Below are 16489 nucleotides of genomic sequence, written 5' to 3'. Positions count from 1 at the left end.
ACTTCCCTGAGCTCCCATATACCTAATATAAAGATTTGTGAACTTCCGGGTCACCTTATGCTGGATATATCGGCCAATATTTCAGTTGCCTCAACAAAAATTACAAATGGCTCATAATGCATTTTGTATTTCTAAAATAGATAAAATTGGCAAAAACTTGACTTAGCTCCTATATAACTGCTACCGGATTATCGAACATTCGGCTGACTTTGCTCCATATGATTGGTGATTTTATGTGAGGTACCTTAATGAAACCTCAGGAATATTTTTTTTACTATGTGGTATGATATTAGGTAATAGATGAAATCGGGGCCATACTACCCCAACTCCCATATACTATAAGGTGCTTTCCAAAGTAAAAGGAATGATTTTTGAATCTAGACGCCCTTTGGAGGCGCCATCTATATGTCGACTGGTGCGTTAGAATCTGCTATCTTTATCGATTGTTCAGTGAGAATTTCATTACATTTCATCTATTGGAAGTGAAGTTATTGCGTTTTAAGTGTCAGTATGTTTGTGTTATCGGTGCGAAAAGGAGCTTCGAACAAAGAGGCAACATTAAAGTTTGTTTTAAAATTGGTAAAACTTTTACCGAAACGTTTCAATTAATAAAACAAGTTGCCGATGATTGCCTATCACATAGCAGAGTGCACGAGTGGTTTCTACGTTTTCAAAGTGGTCGTGAGGACATAAATGACGATCAACAAGTGGGCCAATCAAAATCCGTGATCACCGAAAATTCCATCGAAACTGTGCGTGAATTCATCAAAAATCAAACGAAATCATCATTGAAATTCATGGAAATGGAATTGAACATCTCCAAAACATCGATTTATCGCATTTTGACCAAACACTTAGGCTTACGAAAGGTGTTTGCACAATTTGTTCCGCACAAACTGACTGACGACCAAAAATTGCTCAGAATCCAACATTCTGTGACCGCTTGTGAGCGATTATTTGACCAAAATCACATTTTAACCTTTAACCACTCCCCGTATTCACCTGATATGGGCACCGTGCGACTTCTTCCTTTTCGGAAAAATGCATTTGCCTATGAAACGAAAGCGTTATGCAGACGTAGAGGCCATTCAAAAGGCTTTCACCGGCATACTGGCGGCCATACCGGCCAACGAGCTAACACACAACTAAACACTCGTTCGACATGCTTTTGGACCGTGCAAAAAGCTGTATTGAAGCAGAAGGTGACCATTTTGAATAAAATAAATTGATTTCGCCAAAAACCCTTTTCTTCTATTTTTTTTATCCTGTTTACTTTGGAACGCACCTTCTATATGAATATATAAAATTGCTTGGACTCCGATCTTCTGGTTAACTTTTACATCTTGAGGAACTGCCCTGGCTTTAATCCTTGCAAGTTGTTAGAGAATGAAATGTTCGGTTATACCCGAGTTTAGGTCTTTCATACTTGTTTTGATTAGTTTTGAATCGTTTCGAAACAATTTTCCTCAGTATCAAGCTTACTCCTGTTTGGAGAAGAGTACGAAAGTGTATACAGATTTCAATTTAATATCCACATGGAAATTATTGTTTGTCTGCATGCCCTTTATATGTACCAGTATCATAGTAAACTATGACCGCAGAGTTGTGCAACTAGTTACATGAAAAAAATTGGTTCAGTAAAGTCAAAATTTTTAAAATATTGATTTTGGATTACACTGCTCATATTTGATATGTGAATAAACAAAAAAATATCTTGAAAATTTTAATAAAGGTAAAATATATATTTTAGTGAAAAGCCTTATATGAAATTACTATACATACAAAACATGCAATATCACGCAAAACCAGAATATATGTATGTATATAAAAATCCAAAGAACTGCTGACTATTTCTAAATTACAACGAATATAGAAGTCATGCTAAAAGCTAAAGAAAAAAATAAAGGACAATTAACAAAATAATAAACTGTTAAGTGCTTAAAAGTTTTTAAATTTTCATTTTTAATTCAAAACATTTTTTTAGCTTTTTTAGTGATTTCACGAAAAAGAGTGTTCTATTTGATTTTAATTAGTTTTAAAAACTTATTAATTATTAATTAAAAACTAAAATCTGCAAAAAATATTTTTAAAAATTTAGCAAAAAAAATATTAAAACTCACAGTTTATGTAACAACAAGCAACAGCACAAAATCTAACATCCTGCAAGATATTAATCCAAATTAAGTAGATTTTTTTACGTCTTTTTTAACTTCAAGAGAAAGCGTGATTTATTACATTTTATTTAAAGTTAAAAAAAAACTTAACCAACTTGAAGATTTACAATTTGCAAAAACAAAATATAATAATAAAAAAAATCGTAAGAAAAAAAATTAAACTAAAATCAAAGTTTATTTAATAACAAGCTAGGTTGCGAATTTTTGTATTCAAACATTTTGCATTAAAATGTAAATTTTCTTTATTAAATTCAAAACGTTTGGGATTAAAAATCTGAAACTCAAAAACGTTATTTTAAAAAACAATTTCTTTTTTTTAATATTAATTAAATGCTTGGGATAAAAATTTTTCTTTTTTATTTTTTAATCCGGTACGGATATTTTTATTCAATTACATTGATGGATTCCAAAATAAAAGCAAAAATTAATAGAAATGTTAATTCAATTATTTTTTTAAGGTTATTTTTTTACAATTTTTTGAACTTCACCAAAAAGTGTAAAGTATTATATTTTATTAATATTAAAAAAACTAATTCAATTTTAAAAATTTAAATTTTCATAAACAATATTTAAAAAAAAAAAATCTAATTCAAAGTTGGCGAATCTTTTAATTCAAAAGTTTGCATTAAAATGTAAGTTTTCTTTTTTAAACTCAAAACGTTTGGAATTAAAAATCAGAAACTCGAAAAATGTTTTTTAAAAACAATTTCTTTTTTTTTAATTAATTAAATGCTTGGGATTATAATTTTTATTTTTCAATCTGTTTTTTTTTTTTGCTTTAAGAATCAAATTTTCATTTTTTAATAAAAAGTTTTGTAATAAAAAGTAAATTTTCATTTTTTTCTTCAAATCGTTTGGTTTAAAAATCAAAACTCGAAAAATTTTATTTTAAAAATAATTATTTTTTAAATTTTAATTTTATGGTTGGGATTAATTTTTTTCTTTTTTATTTTCTAATGCGATAATTTTTTATTCCGCTTTAAATATTAAATTTTTATTGAAAAATTGTGCATTATAATTAAACTTTTAATTTTTTTATTTTTTACATTTGGGTTTAAAAATCAAAAACTCGAAAAATGTTAATTTAAAAACTATTTATTTTTATTTTAATTATTAATTATGTGCTCATTTTTCAATCCATACCGAAAGTAATTTTTTTCAATTACATTTTGGTATTACAAAATAAAAAACAAAAGAAAATTGAAATGTTAAATAAATTATTTTTTAATTCGTTATTTACAACCCTGACAACAAACAACAGAACAAAATATTTTTCTCGCAGGATATTCAGCAAAGTTAGAATTTTTTTCACGATTTTTCGAACTTCAGGGAAAAGCTTGAGTTATTGGATTTAAATAAATACTAGGAAACTAAACTAGTTTGGAAAAAAATTGCAAAAATAAGTCAACAAATATTTAACCAAGCATAACAGTTTTGAGAAATTACTGAAATAAAAGTAAAAGTTGATTTTATTCCAACATGAAGCAATCTATTTCTGGTATGATATTCATCGGAAATAAGTTCAAATTTAAAATTTTTTTTTTTAATTCAAATGTGATTTATTGGATTTAAATGTTGAAAATATAGTAATTTCACTCAAATTTAATAATGTAAAAAAATATTCAAAATGTATTAATATTAAAAATCAGTTTATTTTTCGTGCTTTTATTATATTCCAAACTATTTAACCGAATGCCGAGAAAAGTAATCAAATTTATTATTATTTTAGTGTTGACTTTAGTATTTTTAAGCAAATATGCGATTAATTTGTTAATGTTTAGTGTCGAACGAAATGTTGAACACTTCATTCAAATTATGAAAAACAAAGGCGATTAAACACTGTAGCAACATGTTGCAAGCGTATAAAAAGTGTTTTAGTTTTATGTCCCCCCTTTTTACCCCGCAAATAAGAACGTCTGTATTTATGCTTTTATTCATTTATATATTCTCTGTGTATATATGTATATATATAAAATATCTTTGCGCTCTTATAACATAACAAAAATTAAATTCTACATACCTACAAAATAGTTACATTTATATAATATTTAATAAGATACAAAATAAAAACGCACACAATTCGTAAAAACAAATATTTCACAATAATACAAAATAAAGGCTTTACTAAGACACATCCAAATATGCGGCTTTTAAATATGTATATAATAGAAAACAAAAACAAAAATATTCAAACAACTAAAAAATCGAATAATAATAATAATACATTTAGAAATAATACAAAATACATATTTGGATGCACACATTTGTGTGCGTGCTTGTGTGGGTGTGTGTGATTTGTATTTGTGTGAGTATGTGAATTCGCTTAATTACTAACGTTTGCTTTTTGGTCCAATACAGTTGCAGTGTTATACAAATAAAATAAATAAGAAAATACGTACATACAAGGTGAGTGGGTAGGGGGTGAAGGGTGTACAAGGTGCTGGTGGTGGTGGTAATTGCATGTGCGGTGAATTATAACTTTACAATTAAACAAAAAGCTATGCATTTTGCCAAAAATCAATACAAAAAGGTTAACAACAATTTAGCGTTCAATTTAGTTTAAAAAATAATTGTAAAAAATGCTCTATGAGCAATATCAACCACAACATCAAAATAACAGGATATATATATGTAAACAAATAAACATTGAGATTTATGTTAAGCAATATTTAAGAGATATTCAAATAAAAAACAAAAAAAAACAGTAAACTTTAAAGCGGCATGTCAATTTAAGTTAACAAGAGGCGCGGCACAACTACACAAGTGCTGGCCACGGCTGCCGACACGACCGCTCCACGTTGCCTACACACGTACATTAGGCGGGTACGTATGCACAATTCAGCTAAATAAATGTTAGGGTGAGTGTTTGAGTTGGGTCACACATGCATGGGAGAGCTTAGTGTTTGTATGATTTAGAGAGATTTACTTTAGAATGGACGCCTTAACTTGGCAATGGCATTTGTCAAATGGAGGATTTCCGTGTTCATTTGTTGCACCAGTGTGTCCAATTTGTCGACGGAGTCCAAAATTTCGACGCGTTCGGTGTGTGGATTGAAGCGCACCTCGAATGGACGCGACATGGTTGACACCCAGCGACGGAATTTATCTTTGGCATCTTCAAAACTCTCGGCCACATAGTAGATGGGCTGGTATTCTTGATCTTGGTAGGGTTGCACGGCAGTGGAGGCTGGTTCGAAAGCGCGATGTTCGCACTTGTCGCTGATGGCATGCAAGAGTTCGCCGTATGACGAGAGCAAACCAGCGCCGTAGGCTTTCACCTGACCGTGTTCCTTGCAGAGACCAAACTCAACGGTGAACCAGTAGACCTAGAGAACAGAGAAGATAAAGAAAATAAGTGATTAGTTAGCAGTGTATATATATGTATGTATATATATATATATATATATATATATATATATGTGTGTGTGTGTGTGTGTTTATATGTATTTTGGTGGGTGTGAAAATGTGAAAATCTTGGTTGTAAATGGAAAACTTGACACTGACACTTAGTCTTTGACGGCGCAACAATGGCTTGCGCGCGTCTACGTCAATGGCACAGGGCCGCTCTCAGCGCCGGCCAGCGCCAATGTGCAGCGCGTTTTGACCTCAATCTTTGGTGATTGTCAAGCGCGCCAGTCATAGCTGCGGTTTAGCATTGAATAACAATTTGCAAGTAAACTTGTTGCTTTTGCATGGCTATATATATATATGTATGTGTCCATAAAATTTTGGCCGCTTGTTTGCACTTTTCTGCATGTTCTTTGCATGCATAACATTTTTGATCGCTCATTAGAATTTTTGGCTGCCAAAGTCGCCATTTTGAGTATTGCTTTATTTCTGTTACTAAATGCACGCGTTTAGCTGCCGCGCAGGCGCAAGGCCAGCAGTAACAACGCCAGCGCTGTGCACATTCAAGTCAAGATTAAGACAACTTACTGCAAATAATTACAGCAATGCACTTGCCCTCGCGCCGCCTAGCGCGCTTGTGTGTGAGTGTGCGTCCAAGTGGCCATTGCCGCTGTCATGCTGCCAAGCGCACGAACTTGAATTAAGCAGCCACCACCACGTTTTTTTTTGTGATATTTGATAGCGCAAGCACTTCAACTTGGCTTAGAAAACTCGCTTGAGGTGGCGCGTTCTTGCGCTAATGCCAGTTTTTGGTGCATGGTCTGGCGTCAATGTTGGCGCGGTAAAGCCGCCGAGCGCGCGCGCGCTAGTTTGTAGCATGCTAGTGCGTTAGTGGACACAGCCAGCAAACGCTGTTCCAAGTTTACAGCTGGGGTGGTGGTTATGGTTAAGTGGGCGCGCGCGCGCGCTTCACAGCCGCCAGCCAACAGTCAGCAGCCTTCATAGCTACTAAAATATCTAAATTGGCAATTAAAGCGAGCATTTAGACAAATTAAACTGCAAATGTACATTTGTAGCCTGCGCGCATAACTGCCGCATTTATGCATATTTGCGCGTTCGCTTAGTTAGCGACCAGTTGACTTTTACAATCAAATTTGTTTAGAAAAGTGATATTTGCGATATCGAATTCGGGTTGGCGAAACGTTCGCGTCAAGGCTACTAATCGAGATAATGCTAATAAGCGCGCTGCTTGGCTAAGCGTTCTAATTGCTTAGTGTGTATGTGTGTTTTTTATATCAGTGCTGCGCCAATATTGTCATACTTACAGTGGATAGCTTTTCGATTTCATCATCGGAGGCACCCAACGAAGCCAAACCGATTTCTTGTGAGAATTGTGCGAAACTGGGATCAGCTAAGAGCGGCATGTGACCGAGCAATTCGTGAATGCAATCGCTGTAATTGAAGAAGAGAGGAAAGAAGAATAAGCAATTAGTTAAACTGTGTAGATTTAGGAGAAATATGCAAGCTAAACTACTAGATACTAATACTAGATATAAGTTTTAAGCTCAATGAGTTCTAAAGCTATGATAAATCTAAACCTAGCATAGTTCTAGACACCTTTCCTTGGTTTCCATTACAACAACACAGCTTTAACTTCTTATTGGCACTTTAAATGAGTCACTTATAATTCAATCAAATATCGAAAATAGCTTTTATCACACTTTATCACTTCTCTCAGGCGGCAAACAGCGCCTGTAGCTTGCTGTTGGTCATTTACTGTACCCTTACTGCTTGCCTGCTGGAATACTGTTATTATGCTAAACTAATTAAGCGTCGGTAATGGCGCTGTGCTGCCCTTAAAGTGCGCCGAAGTGCTAAAGTGTCGACAATTTGCGACAATTTCATTTTCAACACTAACACTGCTATCCTAACCTCACTTTTGTTTCACTGCTATGCAGCCCGCCCACCCATCAGCATCAGTAAAAGCATCAGCAGTGGCAGTGGCACTAAAAGTTCTGAGGCAATTACATGTTTCCGTCATGTCAACGCCTAGTACTCACTGCATTGTCGCACAGCTATTGTGGTTGTTGGCATACGAAAGCATATTTCCTGTCAAATGAAATTAGAGCATTTGCCTTTGTGCTTTGATTGCTGATGCTTGAGTTAATTTGTCGCAACGCAACAATATGCGTAACCGGCAGTAGGAAGCACACAGCGCAAAGTTGCCTTGTCTAAACTTTAGCCCATTTTACAGCTAGTAAATGTAGAATTCTAGCACTTAGATACTTACGGTTCGGGTGTGTGGTATGGTGAGTTGACGTGGCGCACATATTGTGTGCTCTGGAAGATGCGGAATGCCAGCGAGGCGAGGAAGTCGCGTGCGGTCAACAGACCGGCAGCGGGGCGCAGTGTGAAACCGGTGTTGCGACGCAAAAAGTCCGACATCTCTTGCAATTGTGGCAGACGGTGTTCGACGAAGATCTGCTCGTCGCGCAATTTCTGGAAAGCAGCACGGTATTCCTGGCAAGCGTGTTTCTTCGACAAATCGACAACAGTCAACAACACCGAACGCCATGTCTTAACCTCAGCATCGGAGTATTCAATGTATGGGATTGGATCGCCATATTTGTAAGCGAAAGCGATTTCGGCGATCTCCTTGCGACGTTGACGATAGACTTTATCAGCAAAACCGGGATGATTCATATCCAAATCGGGTTCGTATTTGGTCATCAAATGATTGCAGTTATCCAATTCGGAGGCATGCTTGGGGAACCATGGTGCCTTGACGCTGATGTTATGTTCGGCCAACAGACTGATGCTTTGGAACGAGCCCGATTGACGTAGCGAGCGCACCAGTTGCAATAGGTTGCCACGCGTCATATCGACCTTAATGAGTACGTCGTGTTCGACGCCTTGTTCGCGTGACACACGCGATTCGACATGTTGTACGGCGCCCTTGAACGTTTCGATCGCCTTGAGTATGCGGCCAAGCGAGGAGATGCCCTCCTTGAGGCGTACGACGAGCGCAGCACTCTGCACGGCATTCTCCGCTTCGGTGGACTCGGCGGCGGCGTTGGCAAGCAAAACTTCCTCTTCGGTAAGACCGGCATCTGTGCGTGTGAGAGAACGAGTGAAAAGCAAAGCAAAGTTAATAAAATATATCTAGTTATATGTGTGTGTATGCTATTTTAATTTTCAAGTTGTACTTGATGCCAAATAAATCCGCTTGGCTTGCTAAGCACGCGTTCTAAGCCATTGGAATGGTAGACAAGTCAGCTTAAGCATAAAAGATGCTGGCCGAATGCATTGCACTAGTAGGTAAGAAAGTAGAAAACCCTTGGAGAGGGGATGGAGAGGCGATGGCGTATAATTGGAATAAATGTTGGGTGAAAAATTGCAAATCGGCTTTTGTCACAATTTTTCCCCATTTCTCATTTTTTTAGCAGCAGCCATTGTTGGCGTGTAGTCAAGCGCGCAAGATTCGCCTTTTATCATACTCAAACGCGCACAGTGACATAATAAAATCAGCGCAATAAAAATAGCATCGCCGGAAATGTACGCAATGGCATTGGCAAAAGGAATGGAAATATTAAAAGGAAATGTGCGATTTACACATTTGAAATGCTCGGCGTACGTGCTGGTGCACAAGCGTATCCTTGACTTGAATGCGTGTGTGTGCGTGTGGCAAGCGTATTAAGTGGCATATGCTTCATCATCATCATAATGCGCTTGAAGGCACTTATGTGACGACGCTGACATTAACCCGCACCCGAGTGTGGCGCTCAACTGTTGCTTACCATTTGCATTGTTGCTGTGGTTATTGCCCTCACCCTGAGCAGCAGCGCCCAACGAGGCGTTGTTGGTTTCGTTATGGGCTTCTGTGGCGTAAGTAGTTTTTGAAATGAAAAGAAATGAAAATAAAACGAAAAAAAAATTAATAAAATCATAAAAATTTATAAAATCATAAAAGCAAAATAAAAAGTGAAAATAAAAGCAAAATTGCACGTGTTTAAATAAAGTGGTGCAGAAATTAAAATTGCTATTTTTTCGCTGTTTTTGATAGACTACCTGCTGGGATGTCATGTACTTCAGCTGGTATCTCCACATTTTCCACCGACTGATCGGCTTGCAGTTCGATTTCTTGCTCGATTGGAGTGCCCTTAGCTTGCTGAATGCATTGCTCCAAGGTAGCTTCGTCTAATTAATGGAAATTATAATTAAATTAAGAAATTAAATTAAGTAAAAATTAAGTAAAAAATTAATCATAAGGAATAAAAAATTAAGAAAAATTCTTAAAGAACAAAATTTAGTAGTAAAGAAAGGAAAATTAAAAAAAAAAATTTAAAAAAATTAAGTAAAAATTAAATAAACAATTAATCATTAGAATTAAAAAATTATGAAAAATTAATTGAAAAGCAAATTTAGTAGTGAACAAAGGAAAATTAAAATATTGATTTATAATATTTTGTTTGCCTTTGCTTGGCATTCCAGCAAGAAATTATTGAAAATTAAAATAGAAATATAAAATAAATTAAGTCAAAATTATTATTTAATTAATTAATTAATTCAAAATGCAATTTAGCAGTACATTAAAATATTTAAATGCAAAAATTTCAAAAAAAAAATATTGTATTTACTTTGCAGCGTAGAAATTTTCCAAACCTTATTTTTCTTATTTTTTTATTATTTCAATTCCCGTTTCAATTTAATTTTTTTTCTTACAATTATGCTTAATTCTACTCCTCCTACTTACCGTTGGTCTTTTGGCGCGCTTCCTCCAGCACGGTTTGTTTGTTTTGCTTGACAACCAAGCTTTCAAAGCGCGCATCGTCCACCAACGAGCGACGGCGTGATGGATAGCCATTCTGTAAGAGAGCAGATATTTTATGATTAATTTTTTGTTTTTGTATAAAAAAAGTTAATCCACTAAACTATTTAATATTTAATAATTTTTTTTTATTTTTTACCACCCTAATACCGTTAGTGCTTGGTGATCAACCGACAACCACCTGTCGGTCGTCTAATGCGTTGCCATTGGCTAGAAAGCTTTTAAGCGCCTTTTCCACTCAAATGACCGAGCAGCGTGGGTGTGTGATTGAGTGATTGTGTGGAGACCGTTTGGAGGGTGGCAAATGCTTTAAGCACACTTAAAACCGTTAAGCGTATATTTGCCTGAGTGTGTGGGTAGGTGTGTGTAAATAAAGTAGAAAAGCGGAGATGTGCAGGAAATTGGCGCATCAGCCGCAGATTAAAAAGGTTTGAAGAAGGAAAATGTGGTTGTGATTACTGTTAAAGGGAGAATTGTACGAAAGACAATTTTTTTGGTAAAAAATGTTTAAGAATTAGGTTTCGAAAGACTGTTTCAATGCAAATATGCAGAGATGTGAAATTTTTTCAGTTTTCAAAAGTTTGTCTGACTAGCGTTTTAAAAATCCACAATTTCCTACAATTTCATATACATATGTATGTATGGGCCCCAGCTTTGTTTACATTTCCAAACAGCCGCCAGTTGTGGAATTTTTTCCACTATGTCTGCAAATCACTTGACACTTATGCAATGTGATTTACTTTCCTCTCACACGCTTACGCTCCGCTGAACGCTCTCCACATAACTCTACAACTTCGAACAATTATACATCAGTTAAAAATATTTTTTTTAGTTTTATGTTTATGGTATGACACAATTTAAACAAATAAAATTATGTACGTATGTACGTGCTGGCCTGAAGATGCTGTGTGGTCGGCGGCAAGGCAACAAGCACTAATTTCAACACAAACATAATAAACGGACAGACAAAGTGGCAGACGAATCGCCAGTGAACAAGCGGCTGACTGTTGGCCCAATACTCCACTGAACTGAACTGAAATGCGGTCCGCACTGTGATGCGCTGCTGTTGTTGTTGTTGCAGCCACAAGCATACCTCTACATATGTGTAGCCGGTTACAAAATCTCCGCGCTTGACTTTAACATTTGGCAGTTGGCTTATTGAAAACGAAAGTGGCGCTTTGTTTTGTTTGCTGTGTGTTTGTTGTTGGTACAACAACACAAAATTTTCGGTAATTTTTCGAAAACGCAGCTACATGGCGCACGTCAAAAGCGCGCATTGTGTGTTTTCGTATATTTTATCAGCAAACAAAAACAATAACAACAATGCGTGAAGCGCTTAAGCGCGGAAAACAGAAATTTGCCGGCTAAAAACTGGTTTATGCGCCAAAATAAAAAAATATGGCTAAATGAAAAAAAGAAAAATAATTTGCATAGCATTAAGGCTTAGTTTTTTTGCTTCACTGCTTGCTGGCGCGCAAGTTCAGTACGCGCATGCGCGCGCATCACATCGTCTTTGCGCGCTGCGGCTAAATGATAAGCGCATTGTGTAAAAAAATCGTCAAAATAACTTATTCATTGACACAAAATGTGTACCATCATCGTTGTTGTTGTTGCTGTTATTATTGTCATTTGTTTTTTATTTGGTCTATTGTGTGCACTTTCGTTCGAAATCTTAAATAACCGTGCGCTTACAGGCGTTGACACCAAATGAAGTTGTCAAATAGCGCGAGCTCGACACGTAAGCGCCGGACTTTAAGTAATATTTTGACAGCTTAAGGTGTGAAAATCGCATAAATTTGCTGATCAATGAGTTGAGGCACCTAAGCGAACGAGTTTGCGCCATTATTGGGCGCACAATGGGATTTGTGGAATTGTGTTTTGTATAGATATTTTATTTAAATTTTATTTTTAAAGCGCTCAAATATAGGATTTGTATATTTTAATGGATACAGAGCAGCGCTCGTGGCAAGCAGGAAGTAATAGTGCGCTTTAAAGAAGCAGCGGATAATGCGCGTAAATTGGTCAGCTACAATGGCTTAAGTAAAATTTATGCGCTTTTCCTGTTGGCCATTAGCCATTCAGCCCTTTCTTATACAATTTTTATTTTCAACAACTATTTTTTTTTTGTTTTTGTGTTACATTGACCTTCGTGAACCACGCCAAATTTAGGCACACGGTCACATAGAAAAGCTGATGAAAGAGCGTCCAGTTTTCGAATCAGCTAGTAAACGCGCATTTCAACATGTTTATTGAATTTTTGTGTGTAACGTCAAGGAAATTTGTTTAAATTTACATTTTTGAAGAAAAAAATTTGGTTAAAAAAAAAGTTGTTATATGTGCATACATAAGTAACATAGCAGCAGCAGCGAACTCGCACATGCCAACTAATGCAATTTTTTGTCAACCAAATTTTTTCCTGCCGTTGTATGACACAGCTGCTTAATTGTGCCGGTAGTATTAAGTGTTGTTGTTGGCATACTTGCGCATAATTTTCCCTTTTTTCTGCTGCGTTACTATCTTAAGCGCATCACCACAACTCAGCACTGTGGGTACACGCCCACTTTCACTCTTAACGGTTTATTTGAGCAGTTTGTTAAGTAACTCTGCTGTCAATTTGTCAAGACTAACCATTAAAGGTTGTACAATGTGTTGGTTGCGTTTGAATATTGTGTATTCTGAATACAACTGGGAGCCTGTATTTTGTAGGAAATTTTAGTTTTGTCTTTCCAGTTGATAAAATAATAAGATGACAACAATTGTTGTTGATAAATTTGCTTCATAAAAAATGGGTATGTTTGGCAGCTGTCACGTAGTCCAAATGGTTTGCTTATACATATATGTACATATATGTATATTTGGATATATGAATATGTTTGTGGTTGAAAACTACGCAATAGCTGACACTGATTTTCGGAATTTTGGGTATTTTCGCAGCACCAAAAATCAGCTGTGATAGCCAGTTATGTTCGTAAGGTGAAAGAGGAATATAAACAAATATTTTGAGTTATAATTTGAGTTAATTTTTAGGTAAAAAGGGTAACTGGTTAATGAAATTTAGAAAAATAAAGGAATTTTTCAATTCTTTAAAAAAGCGATGAAATTAAAAAAATGGAAAATTTTCTTTAATTCTTAAAAAAAAATTTTTAAATTAAAATAATGAAGATTTTTCCTTAATTCCTTAAGAAAAGTATTGAAATTAAAAAAATTAAAAATACAATACAAGATATTTTGTAAAGCAATAAAACAAATTAAATTAATATAAAAATATAATAAAAATAAAAAATTTGTTATTTTACATCGTTGAAGCTGTCACGATTTTCAAAAATTGACAAAAAAAAATTAAATACATTTTTTAATTATAATAAGTTTATTTTTTCACAAATAAAACATTTTCAAACCCCATTTTTAGAGATAAATTATTCTCGATTTTATATAAAATAGACAAATAAGTTTATTTTTAAATAAAAATTAGTTAGCAAAACACACTTTTGAAAATAAATAAATTGCTTTTCATATGAAATTGAAATTTTATAAATAATTTCTTGAAGTGAATATCACATAAAATTCAATAACGAAGTAATTTTTTAAGTTTTAAATGATTTTTACAATTTTTTAATTAGTTTTTTTTTTAATTTTACTATGAATTTCACATAAAATTATACAATTAAATAATTTTTTGAACTATTTTAATTTTATTAAGAAGTTCACATTAAATTCCATAACGAAATCATTTTTGAAAATTGTGAATTAATTTTTTGAAAATTTTCAATTAATTTTTTTTTTTTAATTTTATCATGAATTTCACATAAAATTCGATAACGAAATAATTTTTGAAAATATTTAAATTAATTTTTTGAAAATTTTTTTAATTTCATTATTTGAATTTCTCATAAAATTCAATAACTAAATAGTTGTTTGAAAGTTTGGAATTAGTTTTGCTGAAATTTTTTAATTAATTTTTTTATTTTAATTAATTTATTATTTTAATTTTATTATGAATTTCACAAGAAACTCGATAACGAAATAGTTTTTTAAATTTTTTTTTTCTTAAATTAATTTTTTATTTTTGTTATGAATTTTTGAACTGAATTCTTTGTATAAAAAAGTTGTTAACCAGTCTTTTAAGCATTACATGATTTTCGCCAACCTTTTTATTAGAAATTAGCTTTTAAATATTTATTTTTTTCAAGAACAAGCTTTACTAACGCTTAAAATTTGATGAATTAAAATTAAAATAAAAAATTGAAAGTTTTCATCAACAGAAAATTATTTTTTGCCAATACAATAGCTCTCACAACCAAAAAAAAAAGTTTTTCCTATTTTTGTTGGGAAAAAACTATTTTCCGAATTTTTTATTTACGCAATTTTCAGTGTAACTCACCTCAATACTGTAGGATTTTTTGATAGCGAACATTTCGCGGTTCTTTTGTGCAGCAGCTACGGCCATCATTTTGTTAGTTTTTGTTTTTTATAAATATACGGATACGAAGAGAATTCAAAATTTATCGCAAAGTGCAATTTATGACACTTGACTTTATATATTTGCGTTTTTTGAGTTTTTTTATTTAGCAACTGTTCTCAGAAATAAGCCTACGAAATGCACTTTCACTGCTTATTTCACAATAATAATAAAAAAAAATGGTTCTTGCCCAATTTTCTGTTAATCAACTTTGAAGTAGTTTGCTTAAACGGTGTTTGCGTCTATGCAGCTCCAGAAATCACACTTGTTTTTTACGTATTTGTATGTATGTAAAACACAGGATCTTTAACTTGTTGTAGAACTTCCAGTTATCGAAACTTTTCAAATACTTGAATGAACTTTTCGATTTAGCTTGCTTTAACTTTAGTATCCTTCGATTTGTGTAATTATTTTACTCGCAGGCAGAAAAGCTAATTATTATTTTATTACAACAAACACAGCGTTTTAAATATTTATTTTATATTTAACAAACTACTTAACTTCTTAACCAAAGTGGCAAGTCTTAAGAGCGAATGATAGCGAATCAATGCATGCTTGGTGTCCGGCGGCGTTCGCTTAAATACCCTCAAAGCGTATCGTATGAAACGATAAAAGAGCCGCTGAGCCGAAGCTCGGCCGCAGCGTCGTTGCTCTGTGTGGGGTGGCAAGCGAACTTGCGTGCGGCTGTGTGTGTGTGCGCACATACGGTGGGGCCATGTGTGGTGAGCGTGCAGACGGCCGCTCGAAAATCCGCTACAGGTTTCAGTTGTTTCGGTTGTATTGTGTGTGTTGTTGCTGCTATTTTTGCTCCCATTAACAGGTGATGAAGACGTCATCAGCGCGGCAATCACTGCGCAGCATCAGCTACACACCAGTAGACGCTCACTACATGCGCGCTCTCTCCGCGCAAAAACAACAGCAAACACAAAGCAATGTATACGAATGACTTGGACGCTGGTCATGCTCGTGGGGTTCCCTCACGTTTGCGCAGCACACCAAGTTCAAGTTGCAGAGCGTATACGCTTTGTATGCGCGCTCGCATGCTCAGCGAAAAACGATGCTGACGTTAATCGAAGTGTTGGAATCACCCGGCGTTCGGTATGTTTGTTTGTGTTGTTGTTGTTTTTGCGGCGGCTGTTGTGATTTTTGTTTGGTCCAGCAGACGTACAGCGCAGCGGTAGCTGTGCGCTACAGGTGAGCGATCGAGTGCCAAATTGAGCTGGTTTAGCACGCTTGCGCACGTCATCGCGAACCTCGGCGACGCGTCATTAACACGCCGTTCTTGGTGGTGTGATGGTGTGACTTTTAAAAACGTGTGCGTGTGTGGTATACCACCGAAATACCCACCCGTAAGTTAAATTTGTTTACTGTTTTTTGTTTGTTTGGATTACGAGTGTTTCGGGTCATCCTTTCCGAGAAAGTCAACTGTTATTTTCTACTTCAGTCGGGGAATTTTCCCACCACTCCTACTGTGAAGTGAAAACAATGTCGTAAAGAGACCACAAAAATATATTCTTCTAATGTTGGGTCATCATTAGTTACACTTCAGTGACGCACCTAATATGCAAAATAGGACCATTAAATATTATTGACTAGAAAATATTTACACATAAGCAATTGGAAAATTTTTATTTCATAACTTAAAGAAAACAGTGATGACCAATTTCGTTTCCAAATACA

General features: G+C 34.7%; 1 protein-coding gene across 1 annotated transcript; it reads right to left on the bottom strand.

Moving 5' to 3' along the window:
* Window positions 1–4095: 4095 nt before the first annotated feature.
* LOC126761451 (tyrosine 3-monooxygenase) lies at window positions 4096–15369 on the bottom strand. The gene is made up of 7 exons (XM_050477616.1): window positions 14732–15369; window positions 10276–10387; window positions 9591–9719; window positions 9320–9400; window positions 7813–8632; window positions 6848–6974; window positions 4096–5500 (listed from the first exon to the last, which is right to left on the bottom strand). Exons 1-7 carry the CDS (start codon window positions 14798–14800, stop codon window positions 5102–5104), a joined length of 1737 nt encoding a protein of 578 aa, XP_050333573.1. The 5' UTR covers window positions 14801–15369; the 3' UTR covers window positions 4096–5101.
* Between the last annotated feature and the right edge of the window lie 1120 nt (window positions 15370–16489).

The sequence above is a fragment of the Bactrocera neohumeralis genome, chromosome 6 (assembly GCF_024586455.1).
Source record: "Bactrocera neohumeralis isolate Rockhampton chromosome 6, APGP_CSIRO_Bneo_wtdbg2-racon-allhic-juicebox.fasta_v2, whole genome shotgun sequence".
NCBI classification, from domain to species: Eukaryota; Metazoa; Arthropoda; class Insecta; order Diptera; family Tephritidae; genus Bactrocera; species Bactrocera neohumeralis.
Note: the sequence above shows the minus strand (reverse complement) of the source record. Positions and strands in the feature narration are given on the sequence as shown.